Below are 25,313 nucleotides of genomic sequence, written 5' to 3'. Positions count from 1 at the left end.
AGTTGAAACAGGAAGTCCAAACAACCTGCTCTCAGTTGCTATTATGCTGGTAAAATTCATATTCCAAATTTGAAATGTTTTTCCATTGTCAATATTTTCTAAAAAGTGGTTTAATCTGGTCATTTACTGAAAATGAAAGGATAAATTTTCAGTTCCGTCTTGGTTCTGACGATCAACGCCGAGTGATTTTATAACACTAAAATACACAGTACAGTCCCATGTACTCATTTTCGTGTTGGAAATATGTTTGAAGTCACTCTAGTGTCGATCTTTCGGGACCAAGAATGGACTGATATTTTATCTTTTTAAAGTAATTGATTGACCAGATTTAACCACTTTTCAGAAAATAGGCACTTTCTAAAAGATTTCATATTCTTTGGAATGTGAATTTTACCAGTATAATAACAGTTGAGTGGAGGTTGTTTGTCTACTGTTCCGACATTCCCGATCAACACTTTCCAATCGGAGAAGCTGCGTTTGCAATGGCATTGTAATCGATCATGATCATATCTACATTGAATAATCAATGAACAAAAAAATATACTGTTCTTTGTAATTCTGTTTCTGTCCTCATTCTCTCGTTATCAATATTATTTTCTTTGTTTTTTTTATTCAATTTAAAAATGAAAGTAGAAATGACTCTTATTTTTGGTTTCAAGATTGAAATAAATAAAAGAAAGTTATGCAGCAATTTTTATAACCATTCTTTTTAGAAAAAAATTTATTATAAATATACGACAGAAATTTAACATGTTACTTTGTCCAAGGGTTGGCAATCCCTAGTTTTATATGTTAATAATTTAATTGCGCATTTATTGCCGAACCCCGAACCGAACCAAAGTTCGGAAAAAATTTGCCGAACCCTGCCGAACCGAACAGAACCAGAACATGCCGCCTGACTTGCAGCACTAATCAGAATCCCAAGTCTAAATGTAAAATCAAGCTAAAAGTAATATGAAAATTGATAACATACCACAGGAAGAACTTGGGATGCTTACACTAACCCCCCCCCATAAAAAAAAAGATGAAAATAAATAAACAAATAAATCACACACAAATAAAACTTTTGACATGACCTAAATCTTCAGATTTTTTAAAACAAAATATATGCAAAGGGTTGTCAAAAGGTTCAAAATAGCTCTATCCCTTTCCCTGAATGAGAACTCTTCCAGACAGCTGAAACATGATACATACCTCAGTACTGAAGGTTAGATCATAACCAAGGTCCGAGACATCATGCTCCAACAGGAATACAAGTCCTTGGTAGAAAGCATAGTCTTCGCTCTCCATGTCGGTGTACCTGCCAAAATCAAAGTGGATTAATTTAATTTCAAGGGGAAAAGTATTTGAAACAATATCAATTGTCTATTTTGCTCTTGCTGTTTTCATCAATTCAAATTTCGCTACAGATTTTAGTACACAGTGTGAAAAGCTACACATTTAAAGATGATAAAAGGGTATTTATCATAATTATGGGAAAGAAACATTTGAAAATATATCAATTTGAGAAGATGAATGGGAAAGCATTATTTCCAGTGTAAAAACAGTACACTTTGAAGGTGCATTATTTTCCTATGTAAATACAGAGCTGCCAACATTGGAATGATAGAATCCAGTAGATTTCGCGGAGGTATGATTTTGTGAGGGAGCGGCGGAACGTTGTCCCACGGATGGGAGTTTTGGGTAGCAAAACACATTAGGAAACAACATTTGATAGTAACCGACAGCTGTCTAAACCATCAAAAAAAATTATGATAGATTAAATGCACATTAGAGAGAATTCATGAATTGTCATTGACTAAATATACACTTCAGGCAATACAGTAGATTTTTTTAATAATTCATAAAAGAATGAATTCAACATGAAAATACCTTTATAATTGGCCAGAGGGGGAAGGGGCTGCAGAAGTGGTAAACATGGTAAATAATCTTTATATGTGGACTGTTTAAAGTCTCTGAGGGATTCCTGTGAAAATTGTCACACAGTCCCATTCTGCTTGAAAACTATCTTTATACTTCGACAAGTATTTTGTCGTCTTGGATGACTCCATCTCCATGATCTCCATGGTCACTGGCGATGCGATTGTAGTGTGGATGAATCGGGACGGGGCGTGCTTCGCACAGCTCAGCCAGCCAGCGCCAGGCTAGCTCACTCACGAAACTCGAAAGAGAAAATGTTCGAATCCGATCAACCCAAGTGAAAGTAGGCGAAAAAATCTCCACTTTGCTTCTAATTCTTCAAGATTGTCAATAAAATTATTCCTGAAATTGAAAGTCGAGGTGTAAAAAAGTAATCCACTTGTTAATCCCATCGTTGATCCACAGTTTCAGCTCGAATAAGGCGCACGCAAGCTTACGAAAAATGCCTCGCAGTGCTCGTGAATTTAATTCTCGGAGCTTCCTGGCGCAGCGCGGCGGGCTAGAGCCGCGCCGGGGCGCATCGGGGGCCATGTGCATGGAGTACCGCTGAAGAGTTTTCATCACACACACATGCAGAACCCGGAAATAAAATGGCTTGTTAGACTACTTCACCAGTCGTTCAGTAAAATTATCTTTATTTACATGCGAAATCAATGTACGATTATACAAAAACTGGTAGAAGTTACTGGGTAAAATGAAAATGTGATAAGGAGGTTCCACGTGGGTGTTAGGGAGTTGAACATGCTAGACTCGTTAAACAGTCGTTTGTACGAATTTTACAATTTAACAGCTAAAAATCCTGATTATCCGGGAGATTTTGGCATGGGGTCGGGAGAACGGGAGATTGGATCGTAATCCAGTATTCTCCCGCAGGATCCGGGAGACTTGGAAGCTCTGTAAATATTTCTTCCGCACAAAACGTTCTTCAGAGTGATGCTGAATATGAATTTGTGTAACAGAAAAAGAACTGCAAAAGAACAACATGACTAATAGTTTAAGGATAAAAATGAACTTTCCTACAGGAAATAAAAAATATACCAAGGAATTGATTTTTTCTTAAAATGGCTTTCAAAGAATATGTTCCTGTGAAGAATGAAAAATAATTCGTTGGATTCACAATACGGTGCACCATCTATCGGTTGCAGCGGACAGGCCGAAATTCACAATGCATCATGGGAAAAAGTCAACATCTTGTTGCGCGTGCTACTTAGTACTAAAGTGAATGCATGCATGCGATTAGTCAGTGCTGGCCGACGCGGCTCGATCGTATATGCTGTTTACTAGGGTCCAGGAGGTAATTTAGACCGTCTTTGGTGAATTCTTGCCATATGGATTTCATTTTGGAAGCACTAGCACTGTGCACTGCCTGCGCCCGATATCAACCCCAAATTTAGAAATTTGGCCTGTTCGCTGCAACCGATAGAGGACACCATATTGTGAATCCATCGAATTAAAGGAATGGGGTCTTACTTGACTGGTTTCCCGAGAATATGCTTGTAGAAGGAGCGAGAGAAGTAGCACTCCAGAAGCTTGTTGTCATAGATGGCTTTGGCGATGATGCGGCCAACAAACTTGAAGTAGCTGAGATGGTTAGAGTTGCAGTGGGACGATGGGTTGGGGATGTATGTTACCCTGTCTCCCGGCGACGTACGGAACAGGGCGTACATCTGGTTGAAGATCTCTCTGTGGGTGGAACAGAGAATGAAATGTCAAAGGTCAATGGGGGATTTTAGGTGAGGTACTACGAGTTGAGAGGGTAAATTGCAAATTCGTCTATTGCCAACTTATCCACTCACCTCATTGTCTACTTCCATTTAGTCTAAAGCCATTCCATCAAATAACATTTCATCTAACAACCATTTGGTCCAATTTTCGACAAGTGTGTTCTTGTCGACACACCTGTCGAAACGTCGAGATTGGGTGGCCCTTTTCAGGACCAACACTTGCCCAAGAAAGATACATGGTGTACAATGAAACCTACTACACTATTGTCTAATCATCATTTCGTCTCATAACCAGGTGGTCTAATATCCATTTAATTTTCACTCATTTTGCACAATTAACACTTATCGCTGATGTGGTTTACGGTACACCATGTGAAGTGTTGTAGAAACAGTGGATAGGAGAAGAGAAGAAATGGATAGGCGAGAAAGTGGAGATTTGAGAGTAGAGTATTCTTTCTTGAAAGTAGTCCTGAAAAGGACTGTAAACCAGGAAAGATTGATGAGTTGAGAACAGCTTGAGTAGTAGAGCTAGTGAGGAGATGCTGGTTTGAGTCGGTGAGTAGAGATGATGAGTAGTAGAGAGACTCGATGTTTCGGGCAGGTTGACTGTCCGTCTTCAGGAGTGAGTGTTCGCTTGGCGTGCGGCGGTACTTATGGCGTTCGTGCGGACGTGGGGGAAAGCGCTGGGCCGGCGGTCACGGCGGACTGACGTCGTAGGTGGCGCTCTGTGCGTGGGTCGGCGGTTTTGGCGGGAAACGAGTTGGCGTGGTATGCGGACGCGGTGTGTAGACGGCGGGGTGAGTTGCGGCGGCGGTGTGTGTGTCGGCGGCGTGGTAAGTACATCAGTGGTGGCGTTCCGTGCGTGTTGGTCGGCGGACTCGTCGGGTAGGCTTCGGCGGGATTGAGTGGGTGGCCTGGTGTACGGATGAGGTGTTGGGTCTTCGGCGGAGGTTGTAGCGAGGTGTCGGTGTCGGTGGCGTGTGCGTCGGCGAAGTTGCTGGTTGAGTTGGTGATTCGATCAGACTGCTGTGTTGGGTAGGAGGGCTTGGTAGGGTGACGGTGGACGGCGAGTTGCTTGTGGAGTTGGTTGTGGATTGGTTAGAAGTTGGGTGGTGACGTAGGATTGGGTGCCAGATGGTGTTGATGTGGAGACCAGGGTCTTGAGGGTCATCAATCTTTCCTGGTTTACAGTCCTTTTCAGGACTACTTTCAAGAAAGAATACTCTACTCTCAAATCTCCACTTTCTCGCCTATCCATTTCTTCTCTTCTCCTATCCACTGTTTCTACAACACTTCACATGGTGTACCGTAAACCACATCAGCGATTGTACATACCACCATGCAAACCTTCAAACAACATCCAATTAACACTTAGTCCAATGAGACCAAATGGTACATGAACTAAATGGCTATTGGACCAACTGGTTATTAGATGAAATGATGAGTGGACGAATTGGCAATTAGACCATATGGATAGTGGACGAACTGATGGTAGACCGAATGGATAATTTACTGAGAAAAAAGTAGAGGGATTTTTAAAAATGAGACACAATTCAATGAAGCTTTTAAATGTATTAATTAGTAAGACTGAATACCATTAATTTTCAAGTCATATCATTCAATTATCTCCATATCAATCAAGGAGATTCGGCAGCTCTTTATTTTTATTACAAAAAAACAACAACAAATAAACACCAAGACATACTTTGAGATGATAAGGTACCACTCCCTAAGCAGCCCTCCAGCATCCTGGCCCTCTTCACCCTCAAAGACCACATAGAAGCGATTCTTCCATTGCTCTGGGGTACGCCGATGCAATTCACGATACGAATCCTCAAAGACATGCTCCCTTCTCACGTGGATGGCCATGTCCTCGCGTCGCATGCCCTCGTCGCCTCGCTCCATCTCCTGGCGGAAATAGCGCCTCTTGACGTCAAAGTCGAGGATGCGGACGTGGTTGACGAGCACGGAGAAAGGCCCCTCGGAGAGATGGATGGTGGACTGCCTCAGGATCTGGTTCAGCACGTTGCGATGTTTCTCTGTGAAATGCAAAACAAAAGTTTACAATGACTTTAAAATGAACAAAGGAAATAATCCGACTGAATTACAATCAATTGATAATGGCTATATGCTGTACATACAAATAGAATTATATCCCTATTTCCCTGCTAGGCAATAGCTGCTCATGGACATAATGAAAGCATAAATCCTTATCGCTCTGTGGTAGTGGTGCATAGTGGCGAATATCATTGTGGTAAATATCAAGTACCTCACCTGCAAATGTCAAAAACTTCTGCGTATCACTAGGCATGTTGGGAGTAACGATGGACGTGACCGAGCTCTCCCTGGCAAAGAACCCAGCCGGGACGATCCCTGATGCTGGGGTACTTGGCATGGGCGAGACAGGAGCCATATCAGAGGCACTGCTGGTGAGCCCTTCCCTGTGAAGAGCCTGGGAGGACGAGGAGGCGGAGGGCTGGGACGACTCAGGTGCAGAGCGGGATGCCTTGCTGGAATCCTTGTCAGAGGCGTGGACAAGGAAGAAGGCCTCCACAGCAGGTTGCAAGACAAGCACTGCATGGGTGTCTGGTGTGAGGGAGAGCTCCGTCAGACAGGTGCTCAGGGTGTCCCATAACTCCTCCAGGCCAAGGAGTTCACTCAGCTGAGGACTATCATCATCACCATCCTGAAAGAAGATACATTAAGAACGTTCATAACCACAATATAATATATTTACTAAGTGTTTAGTATGACAAAGTCGAAGTATGACTGAGTTACATGTACCTAAAGCAAGGAGCAGGAGCAGTGTCAAGGAAACCTTCAATATTCTGAAGGAAAAACAAAGGGATTCTTAAAAAAAAAACATATTCAGAATGGGGAGTCACCCTGAGGTAGATGCACAGACAGCTCATGTCAGTAAAGGTAACCGACATTAGGTGATTCTTGTACGTCTGAACTGAACACTGAAGCACTAAACCATAATACTGGAAAATATTTCTATCATGCTAAAAAAATTATGTTCTTTACTGCAGTATGCTGAAAAAAAGTGCTTTAGATAACAAATCATGGCAATGCTTGATTTTATAGTCAATAGCAACTCTTTTAGGCCTTCAACCGTTAGTTCGCAATTATTAGTGAAAGTTTGAAAAAAAGTATGAACCTCTGGTTTGTGACTGGCCTGGGTGCTGGTGGATGCTTGGCGGTCCAGTTGCTGTACCCTCTGTGTAACAGAGTCTACCTCCATGGGAGTTTCTGCAGGTGCAGAGAGAGTGCGTCCTGTACTGACCACCTCTCCAGTGTCGATGACTGCTGCGGCGGCAACGGGTGGGGGCTGTTCGGAGACTGGTGTGGTGTTAGCTGTGCCCGATGGCGTGCTGGCAGCCGAGCTGGTCTCTGCACCAGATGCCTGAGTAGCGTGATAAATAGAAGTAGCAATATTTGTCAGAAAATATTACTTCATCTAATTTTAAAGCCTTGCCAATTTATTATTAAAGAGGAAGGATCCTTAATTTCCTTCATTTGGTTGAATGCCTCTGATCTAAAAAGACCTCACATACATTACTGAAGTATGCAACCACTTTATTTGATTCTAATGTGTTTCTCTATACAGTATTTACTGGAAAACTTGTACTTTTTAATGACATGTTTCAATAATCTGATTGATACACATCTAAAAAATCTTAAACTTAATTGCACACACACACTAAATCTAAGATCACTGATACTTCACTCTGCAAAAGGACCCTAGTTGTAACCTTATACTGCCAAACAGTTTTTTAAGAGTTTACATGCACAAGCTATTTCATATCACGAAATCATGGAAAAAATAAGAAATTTTACACTTCTCTCACATTTTCATCATATACTGTATGTATAATTGGTGAACTAAATGGCCCGTATTCTGAAGGTTTAACTTAGACCGTGGTCTAACTCTGTGCTAAAATTATGGGGAGCCAAAAATTCTGTTTATATTGTATATTTCTTAGGTTTGCTATTTTGTTTCCTTTTGCATTCATATGGAAGAAAAATTTCAGTTATCATTCCCAGACAATTATGAACAATTCGGGTGTAATGTGAGTTAATCAATTGAATGAGTACTTTTAGGGATTTGTGCCCCAATTGGCTATCCATACTTAAACCACAACTTTAAACCAGGGTTTAATTTAAACCCAAGTTCAGAATACGGGCCAGTGTTTAGAAGACTTTTTCTTATATTTTTTAACATAACAAATTCATTATAGGGTCATCTAAAAGAAAAAAGCATGAAAGAGAAGAGAGAACTCACCCCTTGTGATGTTTGGCTGTTCTGTCTATCAGTAGTCTGTCTACTGCTAGATGCGACCGTGCTGCGTCTACTCATCATCTGCATTAGCTCTGTAGCATTGGTTTCCAGAGCAGCCACAGCTGCAGCAATATTTGGACCACCCACTGTATAAAAAAATATTTATTGTAAATGGATAAGTACAATAGAAATCACAGTATTTTTATACAAAGAATGGAAAGGATGAATTATTTCTCCCCCTTCGTTCCTCAAAAAACAAAGTACAGGAGATAGACCTAGAAATTCAAATGTGATATTCCATTGAACATTTATATAAAGATTGATTTAACCTCAGCAACATTTGAATGCAGCTAACACATCATTCTGAACAAAGTAAAAATGTTCTTACACAGCGCTCATGTCTGTCAGATATGACATTCCTGGTAAGTTGTAACAATATATATTCCAAATGTCTTTGGCATATTATACCTGAGTTGTGGAATAAGAAAAGCTATCTTTTACCTCAACAAGAACATTTCCACTTACACCTCTGAATGTCGGCCACCCGCTTGGCTTTCTTGGCCACATCTCGCAGCTGGATAATGACCTTCAGCATCCGCAGCAGGAAGTTCTGGTTTGACGTCTTGCCCGTGAAGAGTCCCATGGACTGCAGCCGAAGCTCAAACCCTGACCTCTTGGCGCCCGTGGTGGGGGCATTGATGACGATGCTTGTGCTGGGGTTGTAGCGGTCGGCAATGGAACCCTGAGAGGGTGTGGACGATGACGGAGCACTGGAGGCCATGCTGGTAGCGCTATCGTCCGGATCATCGGGGGATGTATCTGTCTGGACCTGTCTAGCACGGTACTCCTGTACCTGACGATACAGCTTCATGATGTCTCTGCGGTTGGTGAGAAAACATATGAAATAGTAGTAGCTGTTGATGGCTATTATTAAAATTAAAAATATTAAATATTAGAATGAACCTTATTCCATTAACTTGAATAATCAAAACATGATGCAAGCAACAGACAGCATACAGAAATAGAGTGGATTTAGGTTAGTAGAGAAACTCCACTATATAACCATTATTCATCGAAACTTTCATCTACTTGCTTCATTACTTACTGTAATACATATTTTGTGCGAAAGAACATTTCTCCATTTTTTATACTTAAAAGCATGCGAAAGATGAAAAGATTGATTTCAAAAGTTTTTAATTTCACTATGGTGCCAAGATTCCCTTGCACCGAAACGTAGATGTAACCAAGAATGACTAAAATTGACACATCGGTCGTTACGCATCATAAAGATGATTCTCACCTGCAGAGCGTCTGGCCAAGTTCTTGTGCTCCTCTGAGCAAGAGTCTCAAGACAGCCTCCCTGGTGGTAGCATGACCTCTGGATAATTGCATCAACATGGTGGTGGCATCCTCTAGACCATCTTCAGAACAGGTGTGAGCTGTCAACACCTAAGGATCATGGAATTTAAGCAAATTTAAGAAAATTACGAAAAACCTGCACAGAAACGTTGTTGGTGCTAACAGAGGCTCAGTTACATCTGGTAATGTGGCAGCGATGCCTAATATTACAACAATCCATTGCTTACACATTGAAATAATTGTTGACTTCACAATCCGAAAGATGCGACTTAGCTCTCTGTTAGGCTAACAATGTTTCTGCGCGACCAACGATCTCGAAATGAGTTCGAACACAATTCAATGAAATTACCACCAAAGTGTTTGTATGTATAAATAAAAAAATATGTGCCAAATAGCTCTGGAACAAATTTGAAGGAATTAATTCCTGTAAGGTGTGCATGTACTTCCCTCATGCCTGACGTACTTGCCCATCACATACTATAATAGTAGTATTATAAATCCCACATCCCATTTTCTATGCACAATTACATTGTGACTGTTCATGGTATTACTCCCACTGTGAATCATGAGAAATAAACTTACCTCAACTGCCAGCTGGAGGAGGTTCTCGTCTACCAGAGTTTTATCAGGAACGGAAGGTTCCGTCTTGCTGCTTGATGACTCTTCTTCATTGGCACTCTGAGTACTTGGAAGCTCTGCAAGTTCAAGAACATCACAACCATACATCATCATCATCAAAGTTTGGATAGTCCTTTTCAGGACCAAACACACGCACGCCCAAAAAAGAATACATGGTGTACAGTGAATCATCCATACTGATTTGTTCATTATTCACCATGGAAACCTTCAACAGTTACATACATCGTTCCTTTGTCAATTTTGTGAGAGTGACGCATATAGCCACTCCTCAATATATTCTTAATACTGAATCAAAGATCACTTTGTCACTATTTTTTCGGAGTCATTTGATAAAAAGGATAAAAGCAGTAAAATCATTATACATTGTTTTCAATTAAGGTGGCTAAATGGGGGTCATCTGCAGCATAACATCTTACCACTAAAAATGTGCTGGGGTTTGTTGAAAGATAGCTGAATTTTTTTTTACATATAACAAATTTATCTATATTAAAGCTACAAATTTATCACAAAAACACACACAATACAATGGCCCGTATTCTAAAGTCAGGTTTAACTTAGACCATGGTCTAACTCTGTGCTAAAATTACGGGAAGCCATAAGTGTCAAAATTGTTATGAAGTTGTATGTTTCTTATGTTTACTGTGCTCTTTCCTTATTCATCGATGGTGAAGACAATCATCTATTTATACTTCCTAGACGAATATGAATGATTTGAGAGCCAAATTGGCTGAAATATGATATCTCTACCGTTTGTGATTTATGTAACAATTGGCTATCCATACTTAATCACAACTTTAAACCCGAGTTTAAGTTAAACCTGACATCAGAATACGGGCCAATGAGTTTATAATTCATATACCAGTAAATCTTACAGTATGACATTGGTCAAACATACCTTGTGATGCAGTATCCATAGGACTACCTACAGGTGGAGTGATGGCTGAACTACTGGTGTCTTCACTGGCTTGTGCTCTGCTTGACTGATCCCCACATGAGGGTGCTGCTACAGCCAAGATAGAAGACGATCGGTTCGATGAGCTCCTGATCGCCTCTGACAGGTACGGGTTGGGTCTCCGTAAAACACCAGACTAAGCAAGAAGGGAAACATTGGATGTGGATGTAAGAAAACCGAAGTCTCAATGTGGGCCTAACTATAATCATTGTATTGTACAAAGCCTACTTAGATGGTTGTACGCGAGCAAATGGGTGGTTGAATGTCAAACATTCGTACCGTCCAAAATGTACTGTTGCACGGTCAGGAAAAAGGTGACGTCACTATAGAAATTATGATTCAATGCATTGCGCTTAGTAAATGCGGGTTCAACACGCGTAGGGCTTACTGGCCAAACGCGCATAGCTCCTGCAGATCCGATGCGCGTTTGTGGGATTTTGCTTCTTTCTCATTTTCATAGATAAACATAGGGAAAAATCAATTGTTGTTTGTATTTACGCTAACTTCCGAGGCGTTGTACAACAGATATAGCGAATATATTCTTATTTATGCAATGGTGCGACATTTCGCATTCGGTGAAAGGAGACACTTTATTCAACTCGGCTACGCCTCGTTAAATAGAGCATCTTTATTTCACCTTATGTGAAATCACGCACCATCGCACTCATGCCTATTCACTATTTGTATACTATCTCATCCCACAAGACACTCAATCATACAGTCAAAAAAAAAATGAATTCAGTGAACTGATTACGAGAAATTTTCATAGCAGTTTGTAACTGTGGGATGTGATAATTTGAATAAAATCCATTTTTCTATCTATCTTGTATAGCAAATATTACATGATGAACTTATTACCCTATAGGACTTTGTAGCATATTACATTTATATTCTGTTTGAGCTTGAGTTACCACATTGCTTGGCTATTTGAGGTATGCTTCCAACAAGCACCAACTTATTTCACCCATATCAAGTGCAGCACGACAAGGGATAACTTTTTTCTGAAGGAAATGTAGGGCAGGGTTCGACCTCAATGACCTCTAGATGAAAAGAAGGAATCAGAACCACTTAACATATTTTCCTGAATGAAGAGCATATTAGATGATCTGTTCTTACCGGCAGACTACTGTTCTTGTCCTTGTCCCCATCAGGTAAAGAGCTAGTCACCATGGACAGCAGATGTAGAAGCTTATCAGTGAGAGCTGTACTCCGCTTGACCACAGGATGTGACAACATAGCCATCAATTTGGAAAGTGCTGAATTACTAGTATCTGGGTCCTGGCCTTCCTTCGCTGCAGGAACTGTTGAAGGGCGGGAAGTAACTTTGCCTTTTCTGCCTTGACTGGTGTTGTCCAGTCTTACCAGAAGGTCCCAAAAGTCTAATTCTATTTTGTTACTAGCTTTAGAATCACTCTGACTTCCACTTGTCTTTGCATCTTCACCCATTTCTTGACTGGAAGCGAGTGTTGACTTGCGTTCGCTGTTGCTTGAGGCACTACTACTTGTATTTGATAAACCAGGAATCCCTGAAAAGTCTTTAAGAGCGTCCTTCTTGCTCGCTATGGGAATAAACTGGTATGGAAACTCCTTTGCTAGGGCAAGTAGAGCATCCATGACATGTCTGCACACCATTGGTGCTACCTGTGGATGTATGCAAACTAGGAAACCTTGCTTGTCAGAGCTCTTTTTGCTGGACCTTTGCACCTTGAAGACACTAGCACGGCATCCTAAGGCAGCGTCCATGCTGATTGAAAGCCAGGAAGGTTGCTGATAAGCCTTTCCTGAACCAGAGTCCATCCTTTGCAAGGGCATCACATCCGTTTCTGCATTTCCTACTTTGCTATCACCTAGAGTCTTACAGGCCTTAGTGCGTTCCATGATGCTGAGTAAAGCCTGAAGGATCCATTGTCTGGTAGGCTGATGGAAGCTGAGGTTACGAAGCACTCGTAGCAAACGCACCAGATTAAGCTTGGGTTCGTTGACAAACAAGAGTACAAGAAGGCAGGTCAGAGCCTCAAGGTCTACAAGTTGTCTGCCTTGGTTTTGAGTGATGGAACTAAACATACCTTGCTGTCTGGAGTGACTGCTACCTCGGTTGGAACTGCTGCCACCCCAACCCCAAGTCTGGCCTGTTTGCCGGGGTACAGATAAACGATAATAGTTCATTCCATGTCCTAATCGACCTTGCAAACCTGCAAAAATAAGAAAATAGACTTATCAATGTTCCTCAATAAGGTAATACATTTAAAGGGATTAAACAATAAAACAAAATCAAACAAAAATATTTGCAAGGCTTTTGTAAGGTTTGTTCAAATAAAATCAGGGCAAGCACAAAGAGCAAAGGATAAATTTCTGAAATAAAAGCATATTTTGGTGCTGCTTCTTCAGGCAACCCTGGATATCAATTCCTTCAATCATGGCCCCTATTGACTGGACTCATGCAGTGTTCTAGGTTGGTGTTGGTTGGGAATGTAATATCAGGATGGACCGGTGTCCCATCATGGTAGCTTGATGGGACAACCTTCTCGTCCGCAACCCTGTAAAGCACCTGAATAGCGGAGGATAGCACTCAGCATACCAGTCTCCCTCAGCAGTCGATCCTGCATGAGCTGACGATGTCTAAGGACACGGTCCAGTCGCAGAGCCTGGGCTTCAGCAGCAATGTCTGCAGGGAGAACGGCCAGCACGCTGTCATCCATGTCTGCAAGAACGGTCTGACGTAGTCCAGGGGGAAGGTTCTGGATGAAGGCTGCAGGATCCACTGGCTCAGCCGGTATAACAGGGGCAGATGTACTACTCTGGGCGGCCAGGGTGTGTCGTTGCTGTTCAGCTCGTTCTTGCGCAAGGACCTAGCAAGATGAGATTTAAACTTTCATTACAAAAAAAAGAATATATGTGTAGGTGTCAAACTTTTCATATGCAAACATAATAAATCTCAATATATATAGTCACTTGGAAGGTATGATGACAACATTCACACTTTCTTTGCAACTAAAACAATAATTCTTTTCTTCCACTTAGGTAATAATCTAAAGAAACTATTTCATGATGTTCATTGATCTCTTTAGAACCCACAATTATTCTCTACATTATACATTGTATCAAAAAGTTAACAATGGGCACATACGGAAGGAACCTCAAAGACTCAGAGACTTACCTCTTCCTGTATATGTGGTGGTAGAGCAGCCAAGAACTCTGGATTAACCTGACTCAATGAACTTGCTGGTTCGCCTGGAGCCGACGGAGGGGCAGGCGCTGGTTGGGACGCAGTCTGATGAGGGGTATTGCGAATCCCAAGGTGCTCCTGCAGGACTTCTTGCCTAATGTTCTCCGGTAGGGCAGCAAGGAATGATGGATCGACTCCCTCAGGTAGGCCGACACCTAGGATAGGTGATAAAGGGTGAATAACGATTGACATAGCAACATATCCATTACGCAAGGTGATAGAAAGCATATCTAAGGTACAACACTGGACATGATTTCTAATATTACTATTAGTTTTCAAGCAAACTAGTTTCAAAACAACCAGAAACATCAATCTATTGAAAAAAGGAGCCTGGTCAATGATGATATTTTGCATTTCAACCCTTTGTTATTAATTACAATCAATTTGTGCATAATGAGGTGCATTGGGAAAGATTAAAAAGCTTTCAGTCAAAACTATGAATATCAAACAACATAATACATCAGCATTAACCATTGAGATCGGAGAAAAAAATGTGAACTTTCAAAAATCAATTTGTAAAAATAAGGCATGCTGATCTTTTCTAGAATATATATCAATTTCATCAATTAGCAATATACTGAAGAAATTGACTAAGATCACTTCTCACCAGCTGCGTTGACAGATGACTCTGGTCTGCCTGATGATGCAGCAGACCTAAAAAATGTGTAGAATATAAAAAACAATTAGAAAGGTAATCCAGATGGATTAATTGCTTTAAAAAAATGAAATGTCAAGAAAAACATATATCAAACCAAAAGTGGGAAATGGTATAGAACTGATGACTTCCAGGGCCCCATCTTACAAAGAGTAGAGATTGATCAAATCAATCGCAACTATGGAAGGCCAGCAACGTCAACATCTAAAATGATAATGTATTCAAAACATTTTCTATATACAAAGTATATTCATACATTCATCGTTCTCTTGAAGATTCAGTGCGATTCTCTTTGTTTACTAAGGAGATTGAGCAAATTTCTTGTAGAAAAATTATGGTATGGATGGATTTCCATACAATTGAGATTGATTGGATCAATCGTAACTCTTTGTAATACGGGGCCCTGGATGGTTGGCCTAATGTCAATACAACACATCCTGTGGTATGAATCATTTTTCAAGTTAAGAACCTGCAGGGTTTAATCTTCTTGCAAAGTCCTGATAAGTAGTATACTCCATGCTCATAGCTTGCTGTCTGAATGAAAATTTATGTTACCTTCTTACATTGGTCTCGAGATTTATAAATGTACAATAAATATCAATAGGGTTCTGCATGGAAAAAAAAGGAAAATACCGAATTATAGTATTAGTGCTTGATTAGGAGTTGTTCTGCAAATAATGAAAAGTATTTCAGCATATCAGTATAACCCCTACTAAATTAATTAAGGGATATACCAATAATTTTCCTATAATGTAATACTGATGAATAAGTAAAACATATCACTTTAGCAACCAAGCTATATTTAGTACAAATATTTGGTACAAAGGTAAGGATAAACGGTTTACTTCCAATTGGTCTAACGCAAATTCGTCCAATGACCAACTCGTCTACTTTCATTTGGTCTACCACCAGTTCGTCCACTATCCACATGGTCTAATTGCCATTTCATCCACTCACCATTTTGTCTAATGACCAGTGGGTCCAATAGCCATTTAGTCCATATACCATATGGTCTAATTGAACAAAAATTTGAAGAAAATAGGTTTTAGACCAATTGTGTACGAGACGAAATGGTCATAGACGAACTGATGATTAGACGAAGTGATTAATAGACCAAATGGTTATTGGACCAAATGGCTGTTAGACAAAATGTTGATGGACGGAATGGCATCAGACTATAAAATGAAGGTAGACAATATGATAAGTGGACGAGTTGGCAGTAGACGAATCAGCAATTTACCGGATAAACTGTGAATATAGGTGTATCGATGTGTACTAATGTATGCAAAGCTTTCAACAAAACCGAACATACTGATCGGGGATAGGACAAGGATAAGAAGTGCAACTTACATAGTGATACCACTGCTTACAATAGGACTTGATGAACCTTGTGGATTCGGCACAGACGCTGAAAGGAAAAACAGAGGATTTTGACTTTACCAGAACAGAGTAACAATGAACAGTTTTACTAATCTGGGTCCTGTTTCATAATATAAAAATTCACCCCAACAGTTTAAAGCTACTGAAATCATGCAACTGGTTACTTGTTGTTATAACAAGTCTTTATGAAACAGGACCTGGGTCACACAAATTATTATTTATTAATCACACAAGGTCGTTGGACATGTCACATTGAATAGTTTCTAGAAAGATTTGTTGATCCTTGAGAGTGCGTACTTTGGTAAACATTCCTTGACTTTTCAAAGGGACATGAACCTTGGATATAAAATCAGATGTAAAATAAGAAAGTTATGCTAATTTAAAGTTTAGCTTATTTTTCACAAAACAGTGATATGCACAACTCAGAGACATGCACATGAGACAGTCGATGATCTCCCTCATTCACTATTTCTTATGATTTTTATTGTTTGAATTATACAATATTTCATTTTTTTACAGATTTGACAATAAGGACCAACTTGAATGAACCATATAGTATTAAACAATGCTAATTCCACATGCTTAGGGAGTAATTAATTGTTGTTTCACTTGACATCGAGGACAAAATGAGAATATTTCATACATTAAAATACAAAAGAAATAGTGAGTGGATGACATCATCTGTCTCTTCATTTGCATACCGATCAGGATGTGCATATAACTGTTTTGTGAAATTAGGCAAAACTTTAAAATGTTATAACTTTCTTATTTCACATCCGATTTTGATGAAATTTTCAGTGTTATCCTTACTGGATTTTTCTCTTTTTATTCAAATCAACTTTTTGTTGGGGTGGACTTGTCCTTTAATCAAAGCGGAATATTATCATTAACATTAATTATAGGTTAATTGAATACCCTGTCTCTAAGGAAGGAACACATAATCACAGAGATACCAACTTTTTGAAATCAGGATCAGGGAGGATATGAAATTGATACCAATTACTTGCATGCATCACACATCTTGTGCACAAAATGTGGGACTCTCGCACTGGGGTCAGGGGCTCCACTCGGGCCCATGAAGCTCACGGCCAAGAAAGGGTCAGTAATGCAATCTGAGCCATATTTGGTAAGATTTCACTTGTAAAAATAATCATTTATATATATTTTACGACAATCCCTGCTGGGCAGGTTGGCAATGAAATCCTGATCCAAGGAATGTTGCATGCATAGCTGCATCACAGCCAATAATATTTATAAAAAAATTTGCTGCTCCTTTACCGATTTTGCATTTCATGCAGAGTTCAATGGCAGCATATGTCATAAACTCATTACATGCTTAACTCATAGAAGCAGACGTTTCTAATACAAGGAACTGATCAACGCAAAAATTGTAATTTTGGGAGGAGAATCAACATTGGCATCTCCGATATCGATTGGAATAGCTTAGAAACAGGCATTGTGTTTTTCCTAATCTTGAAAATGTACCCAGAGAGCAAGTTGATTGCTTAATTGACTTTCAAATGTAAATATGATAAGAGAGTAATATCTTACGTAAGGGTACTTCCATCATATCTGATTCGATGAGAGAAGCAAAGATGGAGGTGGTTTGCCTGGTGGTCTGTCTAGGAGGAGCAGCGGCTTGGGCTGATGATGAAAGTGGTGATGAGGTTGATGTGGTGGTAGACACCGCCGTAGCCATGGTAGGGGTTGCAGCGGTGGACATGGTGGTGAGGATGGCTGTGGCGGCAGTGGTGATGTTTGTGGAAGTGGTGGTGATGGTGGTAGTAGTGGTTGCATTGGATTGAGTAGCATCGGATGATGGAGGAGTTGCTGGTATTAATGGGGGGAATACGCCCCACGGCTGGGAGGCTAAGATGTGAATGACAAGTGCAGATGGTATGATAAGGTTACGCTATACTTATTATAATCATGTTAATACTCGCAATGAGTTATTTATCGACATTAAAACATAATATCAAATATCATTCTGCTTTTCAATATGAGCACACGGAAGACTGTCTTCATAAAGTATTGTCTCTGGCACCCCCTGGTGTGAGGCATGAAAATGACCTCAGAAATAAATTTTATAAATAGTTAAGTAACTGCTTTGAAAATAGAGAAATATGCCATAAAAAATAAATTGATTTAAGATCAGCTAATTCCTGATAGACTTGTGCAAGATTCTCAAGAATATATTGACTGAAAGTCATTCAATTCATTTTGCATGATATCCTGCGTCTAGTGTCATCAACTCTCATCTTTTATTTTTTTTCCTGATTTGCCACAAGACAGCTTGATCCTGATATTCAATTTCAATATTTTATCCGCAAACCTTCATTGGTTAACATGTTATAAGCCAAGCAGTATGAAAAAATGATAAACATTCATATATCGTCCATGAGTATACAAGCAAAGAGAGGATCAAAGCACATGTACACGAGCATGATAATCCTACCTGATACTGTCGAGGTCGGGGTTGGGGAATTAGCCGTTACTGTAACGAGTTGTGGCACACCAGTTAGACCCGGCTGAGGTGTCGATGATAATCTACAAGATGAAAAACAAGAGGAAAAAAAACATAGAAATTCAATACAATTTTACATACGATACCAACAGATTTTATCGGATCAAATAAGAATTCCCACGGTATTAATTTAACAAATCTAAGGAAACAACAGGTAACTTCAAACAGAAACGGATGCAATACCCTCCAGGAAAAATGAATAAGTCCCAAAGTGTCTGGTGCTAAATAAATTGTAGTATCATCATTGTATCAACACCAAGATTATATACAGTATACACCAAATATATCCTTATAAATAACTCTCTACATATTTCTGCTGGGAACTGTTAGGGCAAAAGCATCACTTTGAATAGCACTAAAGCCGCATTTGCTTACGAAGAAAAATGGCCACACATGTCCAAAACATAGCTTCTGTTGACCACATGCAAAGGAAGGTAAACAGACTGTTGCATTGTTTTGGTGGGATCTTTACTATTGCACCACCAAGAAGCCTCAAGTCTTGTGGAACAGACTCAAGGTTTTTCAATGGTGCATACCGATATCTTGCAATACTACATATCACACGATCGTCGTGTGTTCACAATCCTAGCAGACTTTGCTATCTCTCTAATGAACACTTGCAATTCCAAACAGCTTCACTTTGGAATTGAACAGCCCAATGTCATATACCGTGCACTGCTTTACCTTTTGTTTTGATTACTATTAGATATATCTTTTTTTTTATAAAAAGGACTATAAAACTGTATGGAAAGATGTGCCTACCCCATTGCATCAACACTACAAATGGCAAATTTTGACACCAATATTAACTACCACATTAACACTGATTAGCAATCAATCAAATAAAATTTTCTACCTAGGTTACTATCTTTGGTGAAATTACTTCTAATAATAAAAAATAATTTTGCCAACAATAGTAATTAATATAGTATTAGAAATAACTTCTAAAAATTAGAAGAAATTACTTTTAAAAATAAGAAAGTTTTTTTAACAAGGAACCTGGGAAGGTGATGAAGATGCTTTTTACCTTGATTCTGAGCTACTTGACATCGAGGATGAAGCCACTGACAGGGCAGTGTCCGTTGGAGTGGCAGCCATGTGTGATGCAGCAGTAGTGGTAACAGCAGTTGTAGTGGATGTTGTAATGGTATTGGTAAGAGTAGCGGCAGACAGGGCCGACGAGATGGCACTCCCAAGGGCAGACTCGGCAACACTCGCGACGAGTTGACCCATGTCTGTAACAAATTCAAAATTATGTTTATTCTATAATTGCTTAATTATTATTAGTTACAAATCTCCAGCTTTGAAAAAGGCAAATGACAAGGGCTGGAGGTAACAGAGCTAAAGTGAGATGTACACAAATATATTTTCTTTTTATCAAAACACAGTGTAAAGGGTAAACAGATATTGCAGGAATTGAAGACCATGATGGCAATTAAAGGTATTGTTTAACTTTGTGAGCAGCCGATTTAAAAAATTCTCAAACCAAGATGAAACATGTGTACAAGTGCATGTATTAGAACTAATAAACCCTGAAAACAACCATTATTGAGAATGAAAAGCTAAAACTACAAGGCAAACACCAATTTTGTAAATAGGCGTCTTATAGACGCCTAAATAGTACACATAAGTGTATGGGATGAAATTAAGATGGTGTTTTCGGTCACTTTATATTTCAATTTTTGAAGCACTAAATAATTATTTTCGAACGCAATTCTTTCTGGGCTTCATTTTTGTAACATATCACAGACACAGGTGACCAGTGTGACCTTCTAGCTCAGATTTTTTTAAAGTCAAACCAATGCTAACCAATCACTTTAAGTGAAAGCATGACATTACAAAAAAAATACAAAGGAAAATTACACAATGATACACGCTCTTGAATAATGACAATAAATCAGATATGAGAGTTAAGGGGAATTTGGAATGAGACTGTATGGCCCGAATTCACAAAGGTGGTTTTGAAAACCCACGGTTGGATCCATGGTTTATGCAGATTTCCTGTATAAATTGCGCTTAATTTAGCACGTAACGGGCGCGTGTATCAAAAAAATGTCCAATGCTGATGCGCGCTTCTGTCACAGTGCGCCAAATTGACGCCTGTTACCATGGTTAGATAAGCTTTTTTATTCACGAGTCCACTGTTTGAAGAGTGGACTCATGAATAAAATGGCGTGGATAACCACGGTAACAGGCGTCAATTTGGCGCACTGTGACAAAAGCGCGCATCAGCATTGGAATTTTGTATACACGCTTCCGATACGAGCTAAATTAAGCGTAATTCATACAGGAAATCTGCATATAAACCATGGATTCAACCGTGGGTTTTCAAAACCACCTTTGTGAATTCAGGCCTGTAAGGTGTAAGAGAAAATCTTCATATTGCTTTCAAGGTTTGACACAGACTGTAAATTGCTTCTAGGGAAAATACATGATGTAAAGCCACATATCAAACCTACCCTCAACTAAATATTGACCCTTATTCTTGACATATGTCCTAATCAAAACCCTACATCATTTTTGAGAAATTAAAAAAGAGGCAACTGTCTTACCTATTCCTGATCTGGGTGGCTGTGAAGGAGCCGTTGTTGATAGATTTGTAGCCGTTTCTGCTTCCTTGGGCTGATCACTGCTTTCACCAACCTTCAATTAAAAAACAAAAATATATATAAATCTGGTTAGGAATACAGGCGAAATCAAATGGGGCAACCACATTCTTTCATCATCTATACAAACCTGGCATTTTCGATCAGTACCCATTGTTGATAACAGGTTAAAAACATAAATTTCATGGCCCGTATTCTCAAGTCTGATTTAACTTAGGCCATGGTCTAAATCTGCTAAAATTAGGGGAAGCCAAACATGTCAAAATTTCAACATTGCATGTTTCTTGTGCTGACCATGCTCTTCCATTTTGCTACATGGCGAAGAAAACCGATTCAGTTATTTTTGTCCCGAGTAAGAGATGAGCTGATGAATCAAACCTGTACCGATGCAGATTTGATTTAAACCCAAGTTCAGAAAAATGGGCCAATTAGATAAAATTAAAAACAGACTTGATAACGACAAACAGCATTTATATATAGCACCGTTTATCTGTGGAAAACATTCAAAGGTGTCAACTCCCCTAATATGTCACCCATTCTTCACAGTTGCTGGAAAAGATGGGAGGTCTTTAGTTCAGATTTGAAGGTCTACAGGTTGTGACAATCGAAAAGTTGGATTTCAATGTACTCAATATTGTTTTTGTTTTTTTTAGCTCATGCAGATATACCTCCATATTCTCTTCCTTCTCTTTGGTGTCTTCCTCTGATTTAGCACCTTCAGCCTTGGTAGCTTCTTCGGCGGCTTTCTTGGCTTCTTCAACAGCCTTCTTAGCCTCTTCCACTTTCTTCTTGGCCTCTTCCTCGGCTTTCTTCTTTGCATCCTCTTCTGCCTGCTTCTTTCTCTTTTCTTTCCGCTCTGCCAGCTCTTCGTCCCGATGCTTCTCAAGAAGGCTGATGATTTCGGGCTTCAAAGCTAAGAGCAAAAAAAAAGAGGACGATGCTAACAAGATACACCTCATCTATTCTGTGCAGTCCCCAATCAATTGTGGAAGAATAGAATTCCCATTATTAGAGATCCTGTGTATCCTATGTACAATGCAATGACCAAGGCAAAATTATTATCTCTCCTTGTAAGAGGCAATCTTTTAAACACACACGTACACAGAGAAAAGATTAACAGATTTCAAAAAGAGTTTTGGGGTGTCATTTTGTGAAATCATGAATAACTTCAAGTAAATGACGTTTGCTTTATGAAAGACCACCCCCCTGCATATCTAATTGCATAAATGATTCAAATAAAGGACTTCATTTATAAATAACTTTTTCCAAACGAAAGAGCAGCACTCCCCCTGCATATCCACTCCCACCAAATCTCGAATGAATCAGATATAACTTCACATTCAGTATACGTTTTGTGGACTCACCTTGCACACAGTCATGCACACTCCTTCCATCCAGGACCTTGCTCTCTTCGTCCCATCTCCTGTACACCGGGGGCACCACGGACAGGAAGTTGGAACCGCTGAAGTAGCCCATGTTGTACCCCTCCTCAAAGATATCGGACACCTCCTCTCGGTTCTGGTTGATGTCATCTCCGGAGTTGGCAACATAGACCCTGGTCTGGTTGCCCTGGCCAGAGCTGGTGGTGGTCAGCTGGACGATGTCAGTGGACGAAGACAGGCCCAGCAGCCTGGGTAGGGAGGAATTGTAATGCCTGCTAATCATTAGAAAGCACCTCGCCTTTGGCTTGTCGGGTATTTCACAAATTTGTCGCATGAAATATACACACTCATTGCAAAAATAATTAAGTCACAATCTCAAAACATCAATATCAAGGATGCATGAAGGAATTGAATCAAATCCCCAACTCTTAAACTATGAAGAATGGGATAAAGGAGTCAGTAGGACTTCAGCAAAGGAAATTAGAGAGGAAAAAAATATCAATGTCCAAAACTAAGCTTCTGTAGACCATGTGAATTGAAAGGTAAACAGACTGATGCTTTGTTTTAGTTATGTATTTGATATTGCACCACCAAGAAGCTATGGGTTAATCAGAATGAACACAAGGTTTTTCAATGGTGCTATTCAACGGTTACATCTGAGCTTAAACTACAGATTAATATATGGTTACTAGAAGACTCCTAAATCTTGGTTTGCTTTTCAAAAAAATAATCATGAACAAGTTATGGATCACTCATGCATCATTCTACATGTTGAAAATGTAATTTCAAATATTAGCTTGATGAAACGTAGAGCTTGTGAGAACCACTTGACTGCCATCTAACAATTTGTTGGTCCAAAAGAATAAAGTAAGGATACACAATACTCTCTGTACAAGATATTTTATTCATTTCTTCATTCCTTTCATGAATAACATCAAGAATACCCAATAACTGGCACACAAAAAGGAAAAAAAAGGAGAGGATCCAACAAATTTCAAGAGTTACCTCAGGACATTCTGGACGTTGGGCGGCCTTGTTGCTCCGGAATGATAGATGTGAACCGTCTGCGTGGTACCATGGCGGTTGACCCTCTGCCTGGAGACCCTCTGATTGCGATTGGTCTGGCTGACACCATGGGTCAGGTTGGTGTGGTCACTGTGCCTGACCAGGAGGGGATGGCTGGCCGAGATTACACTTGGAGGGACTGGGATGTTGGGAGCTACAGGGAAATCAAGAGTATTTGTAAAATTGTCAAAAAGTCTTAGGAGCTCTTGCAATGTCTGTTGCTATCTATAAATTGCCAATGCCCAAGTGCCATAAAGTCAGATAAATAATGTTTTGATATACATATCAACCTTATGGGCATCTATGATTTCAACTACAAAAAAAAAAAAAAAAAAAACGGAATCTCAAAACATCAAGGATGCATGAAGGAATTGAATCAAATCCCCCACTCTTTAAACTATGAAGAACGGGATAAAGGAGTCAATAGGACTTCAGCAAAGGAAATTAGAGAGGAAAAAAAATCTAAGGAAATTAGAGAGGAAAAGAAAAATCAATGTCCAAAACTAAGCTTCTGTAGACCATTTGAATTGAAAGGCAAACAGACTGATGCTTTGTTTTAGTTACGTATTTGATATTGCACCACCAAGAAGCCATGGGTTAATCAGAATGAACACAAGGTTTTTCAATGGTGCTAAGATTTCTAAATCTTGGTTTTCTTTTAAAAAAAAATAATTATGAACAAGTTTTAGAAATAAGATATGGATCGCTCATGAATCATTTATTCTACATGTTGAATCTATCATGTAACATGTAGGATTCAAAATCCAAGATTGAGATTTCTTGGTTAAATTAGCTATCTATTCATGACATGCTATCTATAACTTTGCCAATGCTGACAAAAGTCAGACAAATAATGTTTGATATATTAACATTATGGGCATCTCTGATTTCAACTACAAAAAAAAAAAAAAACGAATATGGACACAAGATCATTGACAGTGAATATTGCCCTTCCCATCAATTCAGAACTGCGATTGGCAAATTAATGATGCACATGGAGGTACTCGTACCATTACTTTGAAGATGTCCATCAACCTTTTGAAATATTTATGTATTAGTATTTGAAATTCATCAAAGGCAAAAGCCAAAGGAAATTACAAGCTACAATGATGAGGCAAGAATGCAGTTAACCGAACTTACCTGATACATCATTTGCATTCCTAGTGTCTTCATGAATGGCCACGGGAAGCTGATATGTTCTTATCGATGCAGGAACGCCTACAGCCCAAACAAGTATTATTTGTTACTTCACAATAAAACAATGTCTTTATGTATTGTATGCTTCATCTCATTGCGGCCACCTAACTCCAATAGTGTACACTATACACTGATCCATTCAAATCTACCAGGATCTAGGTATGACAGAAATGTTCATTGTTACACTCACTCTCTCTCACACTCACACACATACCCTCTATTCCTCTCTTTTTTTTCTTTCCTTTTTCTCCCCACCCATCTGTACTACTTTCTGGGTAGTCAGAACTCATTGTTTTTATGTTATTTGGCCGCATGTATTTTCAATTTTGGTTTATGATAATGGGGATGCATTTCATAATTTAATACATACGTCCCCGACATGATAAACAACCTTCCTATGTT

The 25,313-nt window shown here is 39.5% G+C and overlaps 1 protein-coding gene across 7 annotated transcripts in view; it reads right to left on the bottom strand.

The window, feature by feature from the left end:
- The window catches only part of LOC129255928 (E3 ubiquitin-protein ligase HUWE1-like), an 87,497-nt gene that overhangs the window by 4,242 nt on the left and 57,942 nt on the right, over nt 1–25,313 (bottom strand). For 3 of the 7 annotated variants that reach the window (XM_064096320.1, XM_064096322.1, XM_064096323.1), the window contains exons 54-76: nt 24,855–24,932; nt 23,655–23,868; nt 22,632–22,921; nt 21,936–22,180; nt 21,214–21,304; nt 19,689–19,896; nt 18,593–18,684; nt 17,689–18,006; nt 16,108–16,165; nt 14,710–14,756; nt 14,034–14,257; nt 13,425–13,725; nt 11,993–13,068; nt 10,820–11,012; nt 9,868–9,980; nt 9,227–9,375; nt 8,452–8,804; nt 7,930–8,072; nt 6,805–7,050; nt 5,919–6,330; nt 5,350–5,683; nt 3,391–3,603; nt 1,195–1,300 (exon numbers count right to left, since the gene is read on the bottom strand). In XM_064096320.1, coding sequence (XP_063952390.1) covers nt 1,195–1,300; nt 3,391–3,603; nt 5,350–5,683; nt 5,919–6,330; nt 6,805–7,050; nt 7,930–8,072; nt 8,452–8,804; nt 9,227–9,375; nt 9,868–9,980; nt 10,820–11,012; nt 11,993–13,068; nt 13,425–13,725; nt 14,034–14,257; nt 14,710–14,756; nt 16,108–16,165; nt 17,689–18,006; nt 18,593–18,684; nt 19,689–19,896; nt 21,214–21,304; nt 21,936–22,180; nt 22,632–22,921; nt 23,655–23,868; nt 24,855–24,932 — 5,504 coding nt within the window. The remainder of the gene's footprint in view (nt 1–1,194; nt 1,301–3,390; nt 3,604–5,349; nt 5,684–5,918; nt 6,331–6,804; nt 7,051–7,929; nt 8,073–8,451; nt 8,805–9,226; nt 9,376–9,867; nt 9,981–10,819; nt 11,013–11,992; nt 13,069–13,424; nt 13,726–14,033; nt 14,258–14,709; nt 14,757–16,107; nt 16,166–17,688; nt 18,007–18,592; nt 18,685–19,688; nt 19,897–21,213; nt 21,305–21,935; nt 22,181–22,631; nt 22,922–23,654; nt 23,869–24,854; nt 24,933–25,313) is intronic. The other 4 variants (XM_064096324.1, XM_064096325.1, XM_064096326.1 and 1 more) reach the window with 3 other exon arrangements.

Source organism: Lytechinus pictus, chromosome 3, assembly GCF_037042905.1.
Source record: "Lytechinus pictus isolate F3 Inbred chromosome 3, Lp3.0, whole genome shotgun sequence".
Classification (NCBI taxonomy): domain Eukaryota; kingdom Metazoa; phylum Echinodermata; class Echinoidea; order Temnopleuroida; family Toxopneustidae; genus Lytechinus; species Lytechinus pictus.
This window is presented reverse-complemented; position numbering and strand designations above follow the sequence as displayed.